The 17,648-nt window shown below is 48.7% G+C and overlaps 1 protein-coding gene across 2 annotated transcripts in view; it reads right to left on the bottom strand.

The window, feature by feature from the left end:
* Positions 1-2,915: 2,915 nt before the first annotated feature.
* GPR156 (G protein-coupled receptor 156) overlaps positions 2,916-17,648 on the bottom strand; it is a gene marked incomplete at both ends in the record, with an annotated part of 62,604 nt that continues 47,871 nt past the window's right edge. For both annotated transcript variants that reach the window (XM_079766877.1, XM_079766878.1), the window contains 2 exons: positions 2,916-4,247; positions 9,242-9,400. In XM_079766877.1, coding sequence (XP_079623003.1) covers positions 2,916-4,247; positions 9,242-9,400 — 1,491 coding nt within the window. The remainder of the gene's footprint in view (positions 4,248-9,241; positions 9,401-17,648) is intronic.

Raw genomic sequence — 17,648 nt, 5'->3', positions numbered from 1 at the left:
CAAAATAAATACAGACACAGAAGAGATTTTGTGGAACTTGAACTGACTCTTCTTTTTGCCATTTTAGAAGCCATATGGTTCTTTAAAAGCATGCCTTCTACATCTGATACTTTCCCTTCCTTCCTCTATGAGCTCCAGGAAGGCCAAGTTGATCCTTCAAGGCCAGGAGATAGGGACCAACTTTGGATTCAGGCTGGATACCTCCAACCCAAAGATTTCAATCAGCAGGGCAATATATGCTTGGGTCAGAATCATGACTGGCTCCAGAGACATGCACAACCCTGATGACAGTAGCAAAGGCAATGTTTACTTCCCCATGGTTCCTTTGTACAAGTTACAGCCCTTTCCTCAAGAGCATAACAATCAAGAGCATGCCAAAAGCCACTGCATACTCCTCCCTTTGAGAATTTCATCACTGGATTAGCTGTTCTTGGGTAAAAAAATTAGGGAAAGAGGAGTAGGGGAGTGGTGGTGCAAGAGTAAATAATGGACTGGAAACAGTATAATGGACTGGGCAGGCAGTTGTGGTGTTTGGCACATCGTTTTTGAACCAAATGATAGGAAAAATTGGGGATATATTCTCCATCTTTCTAACCAAGTCTAGCCAGGGTTACAAAGTCATTCCAGGTAAAATGGATAATAGAAGCCTCTATATAACTGAGTTTGAAACACAGGTCCCCAAACATCTTTTTTTTAAAATTTAACTGTGGGGTCAGTTAATTTTATTTTGGGGTGTTCAGGAAAGGCTCAAGAGAGAACACATGCTGTACCTGAGTCTTGAAGGATGAGTAATTCACAATGTGTGCAAAAAGGAATTCTAGATGGAAGAGGAATGGAGATGAAGAAGGGCTGGGGTGGTGGGACTGAGGCTATAGAAGCAGAGAGACTGAGATGGGTAGAAGGATGGCCAGGTATAGAGCCTGCATATTCCACAGTCATGAACAGCGGACTGCTAGTGGTGACATGCTGGGAGGGAAAGAGCTGAGGGAGGTGAAGCCCAAACACAGGAACCCCGTGGGTGGGAAGAGTCCAGAGTCTCCACAGTTTCCCCTATTCACCGGGGCAGTTGTTTCTGTTACAAATGAAGTTTGGCAGGAGATGCCCTTGGAACCCAGGGTAACCCAACGCAACTCCGGTGGCAAAGTGTCCACTCTCTGTGCCTCTACTCCCAGCCCGAGACCACAATTTCTGAAGAGACTTGCCTTGGGTGTTGCTCCTCTTTTATTGAGGTGTCACTGGGACAGCACAAGCAGACACTACAAACCCACACGCAGAATAAATTATGACATTTGTATGCAAAAGTAGACAACAGAAGAAGCTGTGCTACCAGGAGGGCCTCCCAATCCAGTGTCTGGAGACTCATGAGTATTGGCAGCCCCCGTGAGTCCATGATAAATGTTCTGTGAGACATGCAGAGCCCAGCTCTCCCCAGGCATATCTAATGAGGCTCAGACCCCTGCACACGAACATGTGCACACACACGGATGGGGGCAGAGGGCGGCCTCTAAACCATAACCAGATTAGCAACAAGCAAAGTGGACCCATCTGTGCTCTCCCTCTGGGTCTGGCAGCAGATGAGTTCCTGGCACTCATCCCTCACCAACTTCCTGGCTTCCTTGGGAGGTGCAGTGGCCCCTGAGGCAGTGAGGGCTGCTTGCCAAAGTGAGGAACCCAGTTTGTTATCTTGGGGCTGGTGTCCTGGACTCCAGGGTGAGCACGTCTCGACTTTCCTACAGCACCCTTGCTTTATTGTCTGGCCTGCTTGCCATTCCCAGAAGAATGAGTCAAGAGATGTATCCCCAGGAGAATCTACCAACTTGAAGTCCCCTGGGCTGTGGCAAGTCCTACATGAACCACTCTCCTGCAGTGTGAAGTTGTAAAAGTCACCTCAGTTCTCGGAGCCTCACATGCCCCATCTTTAAAAATGGGAATGAGAGTGTCTACTTCCCAGGGTTATCATAAGGAATTACTGAACTGTGATGCTGCCATGTTCTATGCCAGACGCAAGGTAAAATTCCAAAACCTGTTCTCTTTCCTGCCCTCTTCTCCTCCATTTCTTCCTTTCTATCTCCCTGTTTTCTATTTCTAGGTTCATGTATCCATTGGTAGCCATGTAACCCCAATGGCACCAAGAGCACCCCTTGACCAACAGAGATTGCCAATGTGTGCTTCCCCTCAGTCCACAATGGCACCAGGGGCAGTGTCAAAGGGATGGACCACAGGACCAGTAGACAGTCTGGGCATCAGGTGCCATCCAAGCCCAGGAGAGAGATCTGGGTAGCCTGCGGCCACACGGAGACCTGACTATCTCGGGGATGATGGTGAGGTGCCATAATGGTGGGAAGACATGAACAAACAGTGCTGTAGAGGTGACTGTGAGCTGAGTCTGGCCAGAAGCTGGAACCCAGGGGTGGTGCTGCTCATAACCTTTAGTGGAAACGAAGTCGCACCCCCTGCCAAGAACGGGACACCCAAGGATGTAGGAAACTTATCTGAAGGCCAGTTTGATGGGTCATAGTCCACCACTCTGGTTCTGGAGAAAAGTTCCTCCATCTCTCCATCTGTCTGTCCACTAGCCAGCCATGTGGTATATATGAAGAGTTTTGTGGAAAACAGGCTGACCGGGACAGGAAAGCTTCTGTGCTCATTTAGCGCCTTTTCCCAAAAGAGTATCTCTTATGGTCACTCAACTGGAGTCTTTCACAGGAATGCTGTGAGGTAGTAACAAGACAGGCAATCCCCAAGAAGTGCTCAAGGTGACCGTACTCAAGTGAGCATAGCTGAAACACGGTAAGGGCTGGTCAAACGCAGGGCGCTGGTGTGTTCCCCGGAGGCCAGAACCGGCCTTCCCCCCGTAGGCCTTGGTACGGCTTGTCCTGGACCGACCTCTCCATCCAGGCCTGCTGCGCTGCGGGTCACACCAGTGTGGGTTTCAAGTCATCTTTGAAGTTCACGATAGGCTTTGAGCGGGCCCACAGCTTTTCCCAGGAAGCCAGCCCCCCAGCATGCTCCGGGTCAGAGTCTGAGGAGCCACTGCCGCTGGAGTCAGAGGAGCTCTGGAAACAGATTTCACAGTAGGGCCGGTGGCAGTGGCAGAAGAAGTCGTCTGAGCTGCTGGACTCAGTGTCAAGGTAGGTGCGCGGAGAAGAAAGGGAGAGAGAGCCCGCGGACCGCAGGGAATGCAGCTGGCGCTGCTCAGGCAGATCTGGGGATAGGCGCGGGCCAGCGGGACACGGTGCCCGGCCAGACCCAGGAGGCTGGTGAGGAAAGGCTGCGCAGCTTCTCCCGGCTCCCTGGGGCTCTGCCTGGCACTGTTTGCTGTCCTCCAAGCTGCCCGGCTTGCCTTGAGGATCTGAGAGTAATGAAAGCTTCCTGGAAGAGGGTACCCTGGGATCCGCAATTTGAGGGTCCAAGCAGAGGCTGTCTCGGTTCTGCACATTTAACCCACTTTTTGTGCCAGGTACCATCCTATTTGCCCGATGATGCCCCACATGTGAGGGTCCAGAGCCCAGAAGGTGTGAGCGAGCCCGCTGGGCTGCCCGCCTTCTCCTCACCATGTGTGGGCTGAAGCCCAGCTCCCTGGAGAGGGGCATCTTCCGGGGGCCGGGGGCAGCGCTGCTCTTCCAGGGCTGCTGGGGACAAGACAGGGAAGAGGGGACCGGAGCCTCAGAGCCCAGGCCCAGATCCTGTAGGACTTCCTGCAGCTTCTCCCTAATCACCGAATTGACCCTTGACTGCTTCTGGGGCTCCCCTGAGTTCTCCCGCTGCCCCTGTCTCTCGGGAACAGAGCCTTCTTCACCTGGTGTGAGACCCCGGCGGGGGGCTGTGTGTCCCTGGTCTCTCCGTTCTGCACCCTGGCTGGGCTCAGCCTGCTGCTTCTGGCTGCAGCCCAAATTTAAATGATCAGAAAAGTCTCTCAAGTCAGACATCTCCTTCCGCCCCGGGGAGGAGCCAGCGTCCTTCCCAGGCCCCTCGAGGCTTTGTGCACTTGAGGAGGGCACTGAGGTGCTCTGGGAGTCCGGGGCCGCAGCACTGGTAGCATTCCGGGAGTCAGAGAGGCACTCCGCACGCCGCTGAGTGGCCAGGCCGTGCGCAGGGGCTGCAGCCGGACCCTCCTGGCTATGGGAAGAGGCAGGGCGGACAGCGCACTCCGGGGGGTCATAGGCGCACTCCGCTGACATCAGCCTCACTAGCTTCTCTTTGGCGTTGTTGACTTGTTCCTGCAGGCTTTCAATCACAGCATTTTTCTGTAAGGCAAAAGCAAGACCATCACCAAGAGATGCCGCTGAGGGTTTTCACGCTGTCTCCCCGGGTGGAGGAAGCGTAGCACCGGAAGACGTTGGCTTAAATCCCAGGTCCTCTGTGTATTAGCTGGTGATCTTAGGCTCAGTGAAGGCACCGCCACAAAATGAAAAAAAATGTGACCCACACACAGAGTGCTGCGTACAATAGCTGACGCCTGGTGCTCAATAAAGGTTAACCACGATTTATTGTTGTAGGATCTTAATCTCCCCCTCACGTCCCCGCTCGGTGGCATTGCCTGTGAGACGGGAGGTTGGAGGAGACGCAGCTTGCTGCTTGCTGGCTGTGCACACCCTCCTCAGGACGGAGGGGGTCAGGTCGCTCTGCAGGACACAAGTCTGAATAATGGCCCAGCTCCGGGTTTATGACACCTTTGCAAAAGGCAGGCGAATTTGAGGCACATCCCAGAAGGATGATTGAATGGGGAAACAAGTATTTTGCCTCTTGCTAAACAGACTAGAAAATGGAAAACCAGAAGAAGGGTGGAGATGTCTGGGCCAAAGAGATAAGACTGGAGCCAGGAGGGGCCAATGAGAATCTCAGATTGGTGTTATGTCCTCCCTTGGCTGGACCTCGGAGTGGCAGGTGAAAGCTTCCAGGTGGCACTGCCAGTTATTGGTAGCTCCTAAGGTAGTGCAGGCATCAGAATTATTGGAGAAGCTTTGCTTTTTTTTTTTTTATTTAATAGGATTATTGGGCCTAAGTCTCTGACACTTGATTCAGTAGATCTAGAATGGAGCCCAGAAGATGAATGAGGCTGGGGCAGTTCTGCTGTTGAGCTGCCTACCTGTTGCATAGCTTTTAGTTGGTAAACAGGCTGTGCCCAGGAGGCCTGGCAGGTGCAAGCTGCAGAGGTGTGTCCCTACTGACTGGGATCGTGGGCATGAAGTAGGAGGAAGAATACTGATGGTGGGTGTGCCCTGAGCATCCTCTGGTGATAACAGCAGCTGCCTCTCTATCTCAGACCTTATGTCCACCTTCTGAAATTTCTGATGATCAAAGGCAGTGGAGGAGAGAAGAGACCATCCTGGGGAACTGATGGTCTTGGGGCAGACAACCCAGGTCAAGTGTTTGGGGAAGGTAATAACACAAGCATTGTGTTCTAGGAACTCTCTGTCTGAATACCCAGATGCTGCCTCTCTGTTGCCATCACCTTCAAAAAGCTGAGGATGAGCATTTGGACATACACTTACTATGCCCTAGAAATAAAGTCATTTCCCTTCTTTAGGATACCTGACACAAGTCACCTATGGACCAAACCTGTGGTGCCTTCTCAAGTTGAGATGGGAGACTTGCCCAGAAATGACCCTTTCAGAAAGCAGTACTTTGAGTAAACTAGTCTAGCAATAATCTCTGGCAGCAACTCCAAGGCAGATCACTGCTCCCTATTTATAGGCAGGAAGGTGATTTCTCTGATTCCGGGATTCCCAGTTACATCCTGGTTTAGTCTACTTCTTTTATCATCAGGAGAGTCCCAGACCAGTGAGTAACTGCTGAATAAGCGGGAGGGACTGGCAGCTGAGCACCTGCCTGCCTGTTCTCCCCTTTCTCACCCCAGAGTGGTGAGGTCGGGGCGTTGGGGGATGTGTGGATGACTCGGGGCTCACCAGGAGCAGAGTGGATGAGTAACCGGGAGACAGTCATTCAGGTTCTTCATGATACCTGGGTGGTGTCAGATAGCTCTTGAGCATCTCATAGTGGTCACTGTGCTGGTTGCCCAGGAGGGACCCCACCCCTCTTCCTCCTCAGCAGCCCCTCCTCATGAAGGAGGGTTCCGGCTGGCTTCAGGAGGCCTTGACTGCCTCACGGAGTTAGGAGGAAGCCACCAACAGCTGACAACTAACCCGGCAAGTAAACTCTGAATGCTGTCTTTTTGTGCCTTACCCACAAGTTTCTTTGAGTGTAGAAAAATAGGATAAATGCTGACTTGGGAAGAATACTCTTCTCCCAGCAGAGCAAACATCTGAAACTGGCCGGTGATGGATTGAGAAATGTCAGTGTCAACAGTAAATTTCTCTCCTTTCAGAGAAAAAAAGTGGAACTCTGTTTTCACCATGGCTGCCTACTAATTAGAGGTGGGGTGTGAGTCACTGGCACTGTGAGACCAAAATCTGACCTACCATGGCAGCTGCATTTAAATGAGCGTATTAGTTATTACTTTTGGCACATCTGGGGAAGCAGAACACCCACAGATGTGTTTCACAAGGTACAGGCTATAAGGAGAAATGGAATCACCCTCTGCTTGTTATGGCTCAGGGAAGAAAAACAATAGTTGGGTGTCCTTTGCTGCGGAGTGTAGGAGGGAGGTTCTGCAGCTCTGGGAAGGGTCTCCCTGCTGGCTTCCACACAGCCTGGGAAGTCAGTGATGGGTGCTGCCCTGGACAGCCCCTGGGGCACCCCTGACCATAGCGGCAAGGGCGGCAAGAATGAGAAGGTGGACTTCCCAGGTCATGGGAAAGTAAGAGGAGGACAAAGTAAGGGTGGCAGAGGGGCTGCATTGGAGGGAAGCTGGAGTCTTGCGCACAAGACGAGGCAGGAAAGATGCTGTGTTTGCCCACCAGGCAATGCCAGAGCTGGGCACTTGGATGCTGGGGACCTCTCTAGGCCTGCTACCGCGCCTGGGGGCAGCGGCTGGTTCCCAGGCCTTTTCTGGGAGAGATGTACCAGGTGGAGGGTGTTGGGGAGAGGCCAGCTTTTTACTGCCTGTGCATCTGCTCCCTATTAGGGCCCTTCCTCTGCAGACCCAAGGCATCTTTTTGGATAGAGCAGACACAGTCACTGCGTGGGAAACAGCGTAGTCAGTGTGGCAGCAGTACAAACAGCACGTCATAAATTACCATAAGGCTAAAGAGTCAGGCCACTTGGCTGTTCCAACATTAGCTGATTGTGAATGAAAACCATCCTGACTGTTCTCGCCAAGTTTCTGGCCTTCTGTTGAGCTAAAAAAAAAAAAAAAAAAAAAAGCTTCTTTGAAGACTTCACAGAGTATCAAAGGCAATGCTACTCCCTTGCCAGGTGGGAAGAAATCTGGCTTTGAAATAGGTCCTGAATGCTTTATAAATAGTACAGAAATAGAGAAGCATTACTCTGATTTTTTTTAAAAAAGGCCCAGACTGAGGGTATGGTGTGGGAGACTAGAGGGGCACCGACAGGGGGTGCAGGGAAGGTTCACCCCCTCACTGGGCTGTGTTTCTTGGGTTCCCACCTCACCGTCCTCTCAGACAGGGACTCCTGATAACCACATGTCAGTCCAATTACAGAAAAACATAGTTTCCCAAATAGCACCTACTCCGGTATGTTCTGTACTGAGGAAAACATGGAATCTAATGTAGTTAGTGTGAAAATATTGGCTAGTTCTTCTGAGCCCTGTGCCTTCTTTCTGAGGCAGTGCAGCCTCCTGCTTCTCCATGTGCTTTCTGCAAGCCCACACCCCAGTGCCCAGTTCTGGGAGAGGTGCCAACTCCGGCTCAAGTACGGAAGAAGGAGTTGGTACTACTATGGTATTCAGAGGCCCTATTTAGCCCTCCTCCCCATCTTTAGACACTTATTGCACTTACTGGAGGCCCGGTGCACGAAATTTGTGCATCGGGGGGGGGGGGAACCCCTCAGCCCAGCCTGCACCCTCTCCAATCCGAGATCCCTCTCACAATCTAGGACCGCTGGTTCCTAATTGCTCACCTGCCTGACTGCCTGGTCACCCCTCACTGTCCCCCCTGCTGGCCTGGTTGCCTCCAACTGCCCCCACCTCGCCAGCCTGGTCTCCCCTCACTGCCCCCCTCTGCCAGCCTGGTCGCCCCCAACTGCCCCCCCCTGCTGGCCTGGTCGACCCTCACTGGCCCCCCTGCCGGCTGGTTGCCACCAACTGCCGCCCCTGCCGACCTGGTCGCCCCACACAGCCTGCTATTTGGTTGTTTGGTTGCCCCTCACTCCCCCCTCTGCTGGCCTGGTTGCCCCTCTATACCCCCCTCTGCCAGCCTGGTTGCCCCCAACTGCCCCCCCTGCTGGCCTGGTCGCCCCTCATGCCCCACCCCCGCTATCCTGGTAACCCCCAACTGCCCCCCCTGCTGGCCTGGTCGCCCCTCACTCCCCCCTCTGCCAGCCTGGTCGCCCCTCACTGCCCCCCCTGCCAGCCTGGTTGCCACCAACTGCCCCCCATGCTGGCCTGGTTGCCCCACATAGCCTGCTATTCAGTCATTTGGTCGTCCCTCACTAACCCCCATGCCGGCCTGGTTGCCCCACACAGCCTGCTGTTCAGTTGTTACTGTGAGGGCATCCTGACCAATTTGCATATTACCCTTTTATTAGTATAGATTGCCTCTTTGGGGTGGTGGGATGATTGAGATCTCTAGTTAGAACCTGGAAATACAGTAAGGGGCCCTATAAGATTTGTAAATGAGGGCACTGCTCTATGTAAGGAAAGAATGTATCATACAGAAGAAGCTAGCATCCACTACAACTCAGGGCCTTTCCAGTGCTGTTCCCCTGCTTGGAAAGCTTTTCCCCACAATCTTTTCTGGCCAGTTTGTACTTAACCTTCATCTCTCGGCTCACAGAGTCTTGTCTGACAGCTCTAAATTAGGTTCCCTTGCCCTGACCATCCATAATTCTGCCTTACCACCCTGATTTGTCCCTTCACTATTCTCTTGATCAATATCTATTTCCTCCATTAGACTGTGAGCTCCCTGAGAGTAGGAACTATATTTGTTTTATTCATCAGCACTTACCACAATGCCCAGCACACAACTGTGCAATGAATGAATAAGTGGGTGAAGATCAGCAGTGGGAGAGTCACTGGGGAAATGCCAAGGTTTTGCCCACTGCCAACGGAAGTGGGGGAATGGGAGGAGAAGAAAGAACATTAGCAATAGGACATCAGGGGCCCATTGGTGCATGACTGGAGTTCTTTATAGAGACTCCACCAGGCGGGGGTCTCGCTTACTTCTGTGAGGAGTCTTTCCATGGAGGTTTTCTCTCCTCTGGCATGGCAATTCTGTTCCACACCATACTGGGCATGGCAGCTTTTGCTGGGAGTGCTGAAATATTTGGCCATGCATCTAATTGTTTGGTTTTCCTCTTCAAATGCCTTCCATTGCTTCAGCTGTTAAATAACAGAGCATATGTTATTTATTTAATTACACACCCAGGAACACATTCTCTCTCAAGTTCTCCAAAACACCAAGGAATGACGGGGATACACTAATGCACAAACTATTCTCTCCTCAGAATGTAGTGTGCTCTGGAAAGCTAATGGACGGAAATGACAGAAGGCACAGAGAATGTTAAGGCGATATAGTTTTCAAAATGCCAAAGGAAGATGATAGGTAGATGAGATAGAACCATCTTAGCTTGACCCAACCATTGCTGAACTGCTCAAAGAAAACAGATTGAAGTATACTCCCAGGGCCATATTCTAAAGCCAGAGTTTATGAGCTATCTCAGGGTTAAGCAATCTAAACTCTGTATGTTTCAAGGGAAACTGTTTCCAGTTATATGTAGCTGTTCTTAATTATCCTCATTCGTTGGGTAATTGTGTGCTCACAGCGATTGCAAACCCAGTTCCTTGCTGGAGGACTCCTAACCCAAGTCAATAATCAAAGCTCAGATAGGAAATCACAAATGGCAATAAATAGCAATAAAAAAAGACAGAATATTAGGTCTGCGATCTGACCATCTTTTCTTCCTAGACAAATGAGGGAAGACTCAGAAGGAGTATGACTGCTCTAGGCCCTTGCAGGGGGTTAGCAGTAGAACTTGCTTTAACGGGGTCACTGTGCCACCCACACGACCTCAACACAGCTGAGAAGACAGAGACTGTTAACTGTGGGGTCCTAAGGAAAGTTTTTTGGGAGAAACTGTTTTTCAGAAACAATCTGTGGGAGCATGGGCTAGTTTACCTTAATAGGGGTGGAGCTGAACACAGAACATTCACCAACGGGGGCCATCCTCCTGAGCCTTTGGGACACTGTCTTTATCTGGCGCACGCCAGTGGCGCGGATGCCAGGGGAGGCCACAGAGACGGAAGCGTCTGTTTTTCCTGTAGGAAATCCCAGCACTGAGAGTCCTAGTGATGTACACTGGGCACCGTGGCAGCTTAGAAACGATGTTGGTGGCTGTGGGAGCCTCACTGGGATCCTGGGACTTCTTTGCTCACTCATCAAACATGTCCTAACCCCAGTTTGGTAAAGTGCAGATCGGATTCTAAATCTTTCCATCAATTTCAATACCACCTCCTCTGTGTGCTCAGCGTGTGTTGAACTGCATGTTCCTCGTGCTATCAGGAGTCTTTGTGATCTGTACTGGGTCAGGCCAGGAACCTCCCCCTCAGATGTCCTTCTCAAAGGCCTCGGGTGTCATCAGCTCCCCACCCTACTCGGGCGTTGCTGGAGCCTGGCACCATAGGGTCACTATTCAGTCCTGAGTGGATGGAGCAGACACCAGTGTTGTTCTCCCAGTACTGACCTAGCAGTATCTGGGCTCCCTTTCGGGCTCCTCAGTTCCTCAGCAGTAGAGCTTCTCTTCTCTCTCCCCAGCACCCCAGGCCCAGCCCTCTCTGGAGGAACTGCTCAGCACTGGTGTAAGGGCACATCCAGGGCTTTGGGTCTGTTTCACCCCAAGCTGATCAGGTGGAGCCAGGGTGCCCCCTGATGAAAGCCTCTGCCCCCTTAGTTCCGTGTCTGTGAGGATCCTGATCCTTCAGACTTGATCCGTTGGAGTTTCCGAAATATGGCAATAGATGACCCCAGGTCACAATTTCAGGACTTCTCCATGCCCCTTCCTCCAGAAAGACTGGCACATTCCTGGTTTTTCAGCCTCTGAGCTATGTGGGTGTGGTAGGATAAATAATGCCCCCCCCACAAAGGTGTTCCTCCTCTCCACCCTACCCACCCACCCCCGCCCTCAAGCCCTTGAACTTGTGAACAGGTTGTCTTATGTGGCAAAAGGGATTCTGTAAATGTGTTCAAGTTAAGGATGTGAGATGGGGAGATTATTCTGGATTGTACAGTGGGCCCAATGTAATCATGAGTCCTTATGAGAGGGAGGCAGGAAGAGAGAAGTGACCATGGGAATGGAGGTCAGAAAGAGAGAGATTTGACGATGTCACACTGCTGGCTCTAAAGATAGAGAAAGAGGCAGGAGTCACAGAATGCAGGTGGCCTCTAGCAGCTGAAAAAGCATGGGAGTGGATTCTCCTCAGGAGCCTCCAGAAGGGATGCAGACCCCCTGACATCTTGATTGTAGCCAAGTAAATAAGACCCATTTCAGATTTATGACTGCCAGACCTATAAGACAATACATCTGAATTAAGTCACTCAATTTGTGTTAATTTGTTACAGCAGCCACAGGAAACTAATACAGTGGGATTCAATCTCCAGTCTTTAACAGGATACACGAGGACCTTGAGGACGTCACCTCTTAACCGTCTGCCACTCTTCCTTTCCTTCGATTTGTGCTTCAAAAAGTGCAGATTTGTGGTGCTCCAAACATAGCTTGTTCTCTCTCCTACCTCTCTACCTCTTGTCATGCCACCCACTGCCCTTCCCCAATCTTGCTTATCCTTCAAGACTGGGCCCATTTTCTGAGAAGGTGTTATGGAATTCCTAGACAGGCTGGGGCACCCCTTCCTCAGCATCATATAACGTGCCTTCCCCAAACACTTAAAACATGCATTATAGTTCCTTTCCTGTCTGCTCCCAGCTACACCCAGAGATGGGGGCGTGTGTTGAACTGCATGTTCCCAGCAGTTAATAAATGAATGGATGAATAAATGAACAAATAGTTTTCCTTTAAAAAAAACAACTCACCTATCTAGTAGGGGCACTGAGACATACACAGATAACTCTAAGGCAGAGTAGGAAGTCCTAAGTACTTACATGGAGGAGCAGATGAAACACTTTGGGGGATTATAGGAGAAAATAATGTCCTATCTCAGGACCTATCTGTCTCTCAGAGGTGGAGGGAGGGAAGGAGAAGACGTGTGTGGAGATGGCTCACATGCAGGATACCATCAACAAAAGCAGAGGCTTGCTCATGGCTGGTGATGACCTCAGTGTCTGGCATCAACACTCAGGCATTTCCTGAGGACCTGTGTAGAATGCTACTTGGTCCACTTGTGCCATTTCACTCAGCTCTCTGGAGCCACCTAATTGCCCTTGAGGCATCTGTGCCTTTATTTTCATAAACCCCTCCCACGCTGTCCAGTCTGAAGGCTCAGTGGCAGGAGGAAGTACCCTCTCCTTGCTCTCTTCCTTCCCCATGTAGCTCTCCTCAGATACTTTTCCAACTTTGCTCAGCTATTTTTCTCTCCTGGGAATGCACAGTGCAGCTCTCACAGGGAGACTCTTTCTTCTACCAAAGGCCACTGAGCCAGAGGGCAAAGTCAATTAAAGGGCGCACAAGAAAAAGACAAACCTTCTAGTTACTTTTAGATTAAAAAAAAAAGAATTTACTTCCTAAACCTAAAATATAATAGAATATATGTGTATATATATATATATATATATATATATATATATCCTATATAATAAAAGGGTAATATGCAAATCAACTGGAGAAACCAAGATGGCAGCATAGGTAAACACCTAAACTGCTGCCTTGCACAACAATTTCAAAACTACAACTAAAAGACAAAATGGACATCATCCAGAACCACAGAAAAACCGGCTGAGTGGAAATTCTACAACTAGAAGGAAAGAGAAAAGCACACTGAGACTCACAGGAGCTGCGCAAGGCAGAGGTACAGAGGCGCGCACGCAGAGAAGGCTGGCAACTGAGTACACAGCTGGCTTTCTCAATCAGGAGGGAGACACAAGCTCCTGACTGCTCTGAACTCCAGTTCAGGGCGAGATTCTGGGGACCCAGACTCATACAGGGAGAAACTGGACTGTCTGGCAGTGGGCGAAACTCAAGGGCAGCTTTCTCTCAGAGGTGCTTGCAGCAATTACCAAAGGACACTGAGACCCGAGGGCCTCTTAGGGCAGGGCTGATGGGAAGCCATTGCTGTTTGATCCGCCCTGAGACTCCGCCCCATCCAAGCTGTGCACAGAGGCTTTTGCATATGAATGGCCTGGTCCTTTGAATTCTAAACTTACCTATCAAACTGCAGTTGAGTCAGAGAGACCCAGAACATCCAAAAGAAGGCCCAAGGCCCCACAGCAGCTTGCATTGCTTCGCAGCTGGACCTCATCTGGGCACCTCCAAAACCCAAACAAGGAAGAGGAATCTGCAGATCTCTCTATAGCTCCTGCTGGGTGGCCTCAGGCAGAGGCTAAATTAGCACCTCCTTGGAGATCCAAGAGCCAGTGTACCCATGGGTCAGAGTAGGACCATCCAGATTACAACTCCTCAGATCCATAAGGGACACACTCAGGGGGCAGACTCAGTGAGCACCAAAGCCCCACTGAAGCAAGTCTTGCCTCATAAGGGTGTCTCCAGCATAGACACAGCTGATCCTCACAGCCAATTGGCCTGGAGGTCAATTCCTCCCAGTGATACCAACAACAATCAAGGCTTAACTACAACAAGACTGTGAACACAGCCCACAAAGGGGTGCACCAAGAGTGTGCACTTCAGGTAATTAGGGAGGCTGAGCCACTGGGCCCTATAGGACACCTAGCATACAAAGCCACTCTATCAACTCAGGGAAGCAGCCAAAATGCGGAGACAAAGAAACGGGTCACAAATGAAAGAAATGGAGGAAAGCAAATGACTGGATATAGAGTTCAAAACCACGGTTATAAGGTTTTTCAAGAATTTTCTAGAAAAGGCCGATAAGTTTAGTGAGACCTTCAAGGATATGAAAAAGGACCAACTAGAAATTAAACATACACTGACTGAAATAAATAATAATATACAGAGATCCAACAGCAGACTAGAGGATCGCAAGAACCAAGTCAAAGATTTGAAATACAAAGAAGCAAAAACACCCAACCGGAAAAGCAAAAAGAAAAAAGAATCCAAAAATATGAAGATAGTGTAAGGAGCCTCTGGGACAACTTCAAGCATACCAAGTGGACCAAGTAGCATTCTACACATCCGAATTATTGGGGTACCAGAAAAGAGAGAGAGCAAGATACTGAAAACCTATTTGAAGAAATAATGACAGAAAACTTCCCCCACCTGGTGAAAGAAATAGACTTACAAGTTCAGGAAGCACAGAGAACCCCAAACAAAAGGAATCCAAAGAGGACCACACCAAGACACATCATAATTAAAATGCCAAGGGCAAAAGACAAAGAGAGAATCTTAGAAGCAGCAAGAGAAAAACAGTTAGTTACCTACAAGGGAGCACCCATACGACTGTCAGCTGATTTCTCAACAGAAACTATGCAGGCCAGACAGGAGTGGCAAGAAATATTCAAAATGATGAATAGCAAGAACCTACAAGCAAGATTACTCTACCCAGCAAAGCTATCATTCAGAATTGAAGGTCAGAGAAAGAGCTTTACAGATAAGAAAAAGCTAAAGGAGTTCATCACTGCCAAACCAGTATTATATGAAATGCTGAAAGGTATTCTTTAAGAAGAGGAAGAAGAAAAAGGTAAAGGTAAAGGTAAAAATTATGAACAACAAATACGTATCTATCAACAAGTGAATCTAAAAATCAAGTGAATAAAAAATCTGATGAACAGAATAATCTGGTGAATATAATAGAATCAGGGGCATAGAAAGGGAGTGGACTAACAATCCTCGGGGGGAAAGGGGTGTGGGGGGTGCGGGAAGAGACTGGACAAAAATCATACACCTATGGATGAGGACAGTGGCGGGGGGGGGGGTAAGGGCATGGGGTGGGGTGGAGTGGGAACCGGGTGGAGGGGAGCTATGGGGGGAAGAAAAGAGGAACAACTGTAATAATCTGAAAAATAAAGATTTTTTTAAAAATGCAAATCAACCAAACGGCAGAACTGGACTGGCATGGCCCCTCCCACCAGCTGGCCCTGCCCCCAATCAGCCCCCATTGGGGTGGGCTAGCTGGACCCCACCAGTGCACGAATTCGTACACTGGGCCTCCAGTATGTATGTGTGTGTGTGTGTGTGTGTGTGTGTGTGTGTGTATATATATATATATATATATATATATATATATATATATATATATGTTTTGGATCATGGTCAGGTCAAGTTACCAGAGGTTCAAGAGGAGAAAAGAATGAGAGAGAAAACAGAAAAGGAAAGATAAAGTATGAGAAAGGGAGTTTAAGACAGCTAGGAGGAAAAATGGGAAACAGAGAAGGCAAGAGAAAGGCTAACACTGTCCATCCATCCTGTTCTTGTATCCCATAATAATTCCACTGCCACTCTCACTTTAAAAATCAAGTGCTTGTCGCTATTCAAACCTGGAAGCCAGATTTCAAGGTGAACTTCATCCTGCATTTTTATGCCTATGTGTGCAGATGGGAGTGTACCTAGATATCACTACTGTCCTAGGTGCTGAGGTGGAAGTCTTGTGTCTAAGACTTGGGATGCCCAAGGGACAGATGCGAGTGCTCAGAGAGGAGATATAAGTGGAGCCACGTCATGGAGATTGCTGATTCACTCAATTTTCAGATAGAAGTCTTGTTTTATTTAGGTCAGGAAGGCTTCCTCTAATAGTTTCTTGGTGATTACTTATGCCCCAAATTATTTTTTATCTTTCAGAGATTGCTATTAGCTCTAAATTGTATCCCTAGATAAGGTCTCCATATTTGATCTAGTCTCTCATTTAAAAATATATATTTTTTTATTTATTTCAGAGAGGAAGGGATAGGGAGAAAGAAATAGAAACATCAATGATGAGAGAGAATCATTGACTGGCCACCCTCCTGCATCCCCACTGGGGATTGAGCTTGCAACCCGAGCATGTGCCCTGACTTAGAATCAAACCATGACACCCGCCGGGCACTAGTCTCTCATTTTTTAACTATCTCCTTGTGTTCTGTGGCTTTCTTTAAATTAGTTCATTAATTCAGTATTTTGCTAGGTCCAATCGCCTATTCAGTGTTTCTACTGGGGCTTTGAATTTAACACAATGTTTTTCATCCTTACTTAATATTTCATGATCTAAGATTATGTTCTTCTCATGATGGTTTGCTTTGGTTGAAGACAGGCAATATCCTTTAAATCCTATTCACAAAACAAATTTGTTGTCTTTTAAAAACTTCTATTTTCCTTCAGAGGAAGGAAGCTTGTCCAAATCTCCAGAAATTTGTGCATCTCTTCTTATGAACTGCAGAATCTCTTCATAGGTCCTTTCCCTCTGAATTTAGTTTTACATGGGAAGAACTATAGTTTTCTAGTATAGTAAATGCATTTCTTGGCTTTTCCCTCATTGTCACAAAATGCCTGCCATAGCTCCAGGCACAACAAACATTCAAGGCAGAAAGAAGGTACAAGCGGTAAAGCCAGCCACACCCATAGCCTTTTCAGCAAAGCAAAAACTTTCTCAGAAGCCTCTCAGAAAAATTTTAGCATTCAAAACTGTGTCACATAGCCTGGCTGGTGTAGCTCAGTAGTTGACCATCAACCCATAAACCAGGAGGTCATGGTTTGATTCTTGGTAAAGGCATATGCCCAGGTTGCAGGCTCAACCCCTAGTAGGGGGTATGCAGGAGGCAGCCAATTGATTTTCTATCATCATTGATGTTTCTATTTCCTCTCTCTGAAATTAAAAAATAAAAAAATAAAAACAATTAAAAAAAACATATAACTGTGTCATATGGGCACCCCAAGCGTAAAGGAAGCTGGAAAAGCATGTGTTTAGCTCTTTCAGACTATATAGTAGAGGTGAGCAAAAAAGAAAGGGTTTGGCAACAGGTGGATGGGTTACCAATCAACAATGCTGGCTACAGGGCTAAATGGTGGGCTTCCCCAAAGGCCCCTCCCCACTCCCGTTCCCCATCTCCCAGAGAGGAGCAGTCCTTGCTTTTCAAAGCCCTCTTCTGCTACATTCCAGACAAATAACACTCAACTCTCAATGGCTTCCATTAATCCAGGTCTTATAACATTAAGATTCAGCAAAAATTCCTCTAGTTTCTGGCATAGAGGCAATACTCATCCTTGATTTTTTAGTGCTGCTGCTACAGATATGTCCATATTTGTTTATTCTTTTGAGTATTTTTATGAGAATTTGTGAAAAGGCAGAAGAGTAAAAAGCCTATGCCTGTGTCAAACCTTCATGCCCCGAGTCCACGCTTCCCTTTTATAAATACCCTGTGACCCTCCATCCGCGATTTTATCGGTTAGGGCCCCATGGGAAAGTCATTCACAGTCAACTGGAAGCTGCATTCGGAACCAGATGGGGTGCTGAGGGGGTAGTGGGATGAGGGAGGCCTTGGGGGAACAAAAAGAAAACTAGAAGGGAAACAGGAAAA

The sequence above is a fragment of the Cnephaeus nilssonii genome, assembly GCF_951640355.1.
Source record: "Cnephaeus nilssonii genome assembly, chromosome: 3".
NCBI classification, from domain to species: domain Eukaryota; kingdom Metazoa; phylum Chordata; class Mammalia; order Chiroptera; family Vespertilionidae; genus Cnephaeus; species Cnephaeus nilssonii.
Note: the sequence above shows the minus strand (reverse complement) of the source record. Positions and strands in the feature narration are given on the sequence as shown.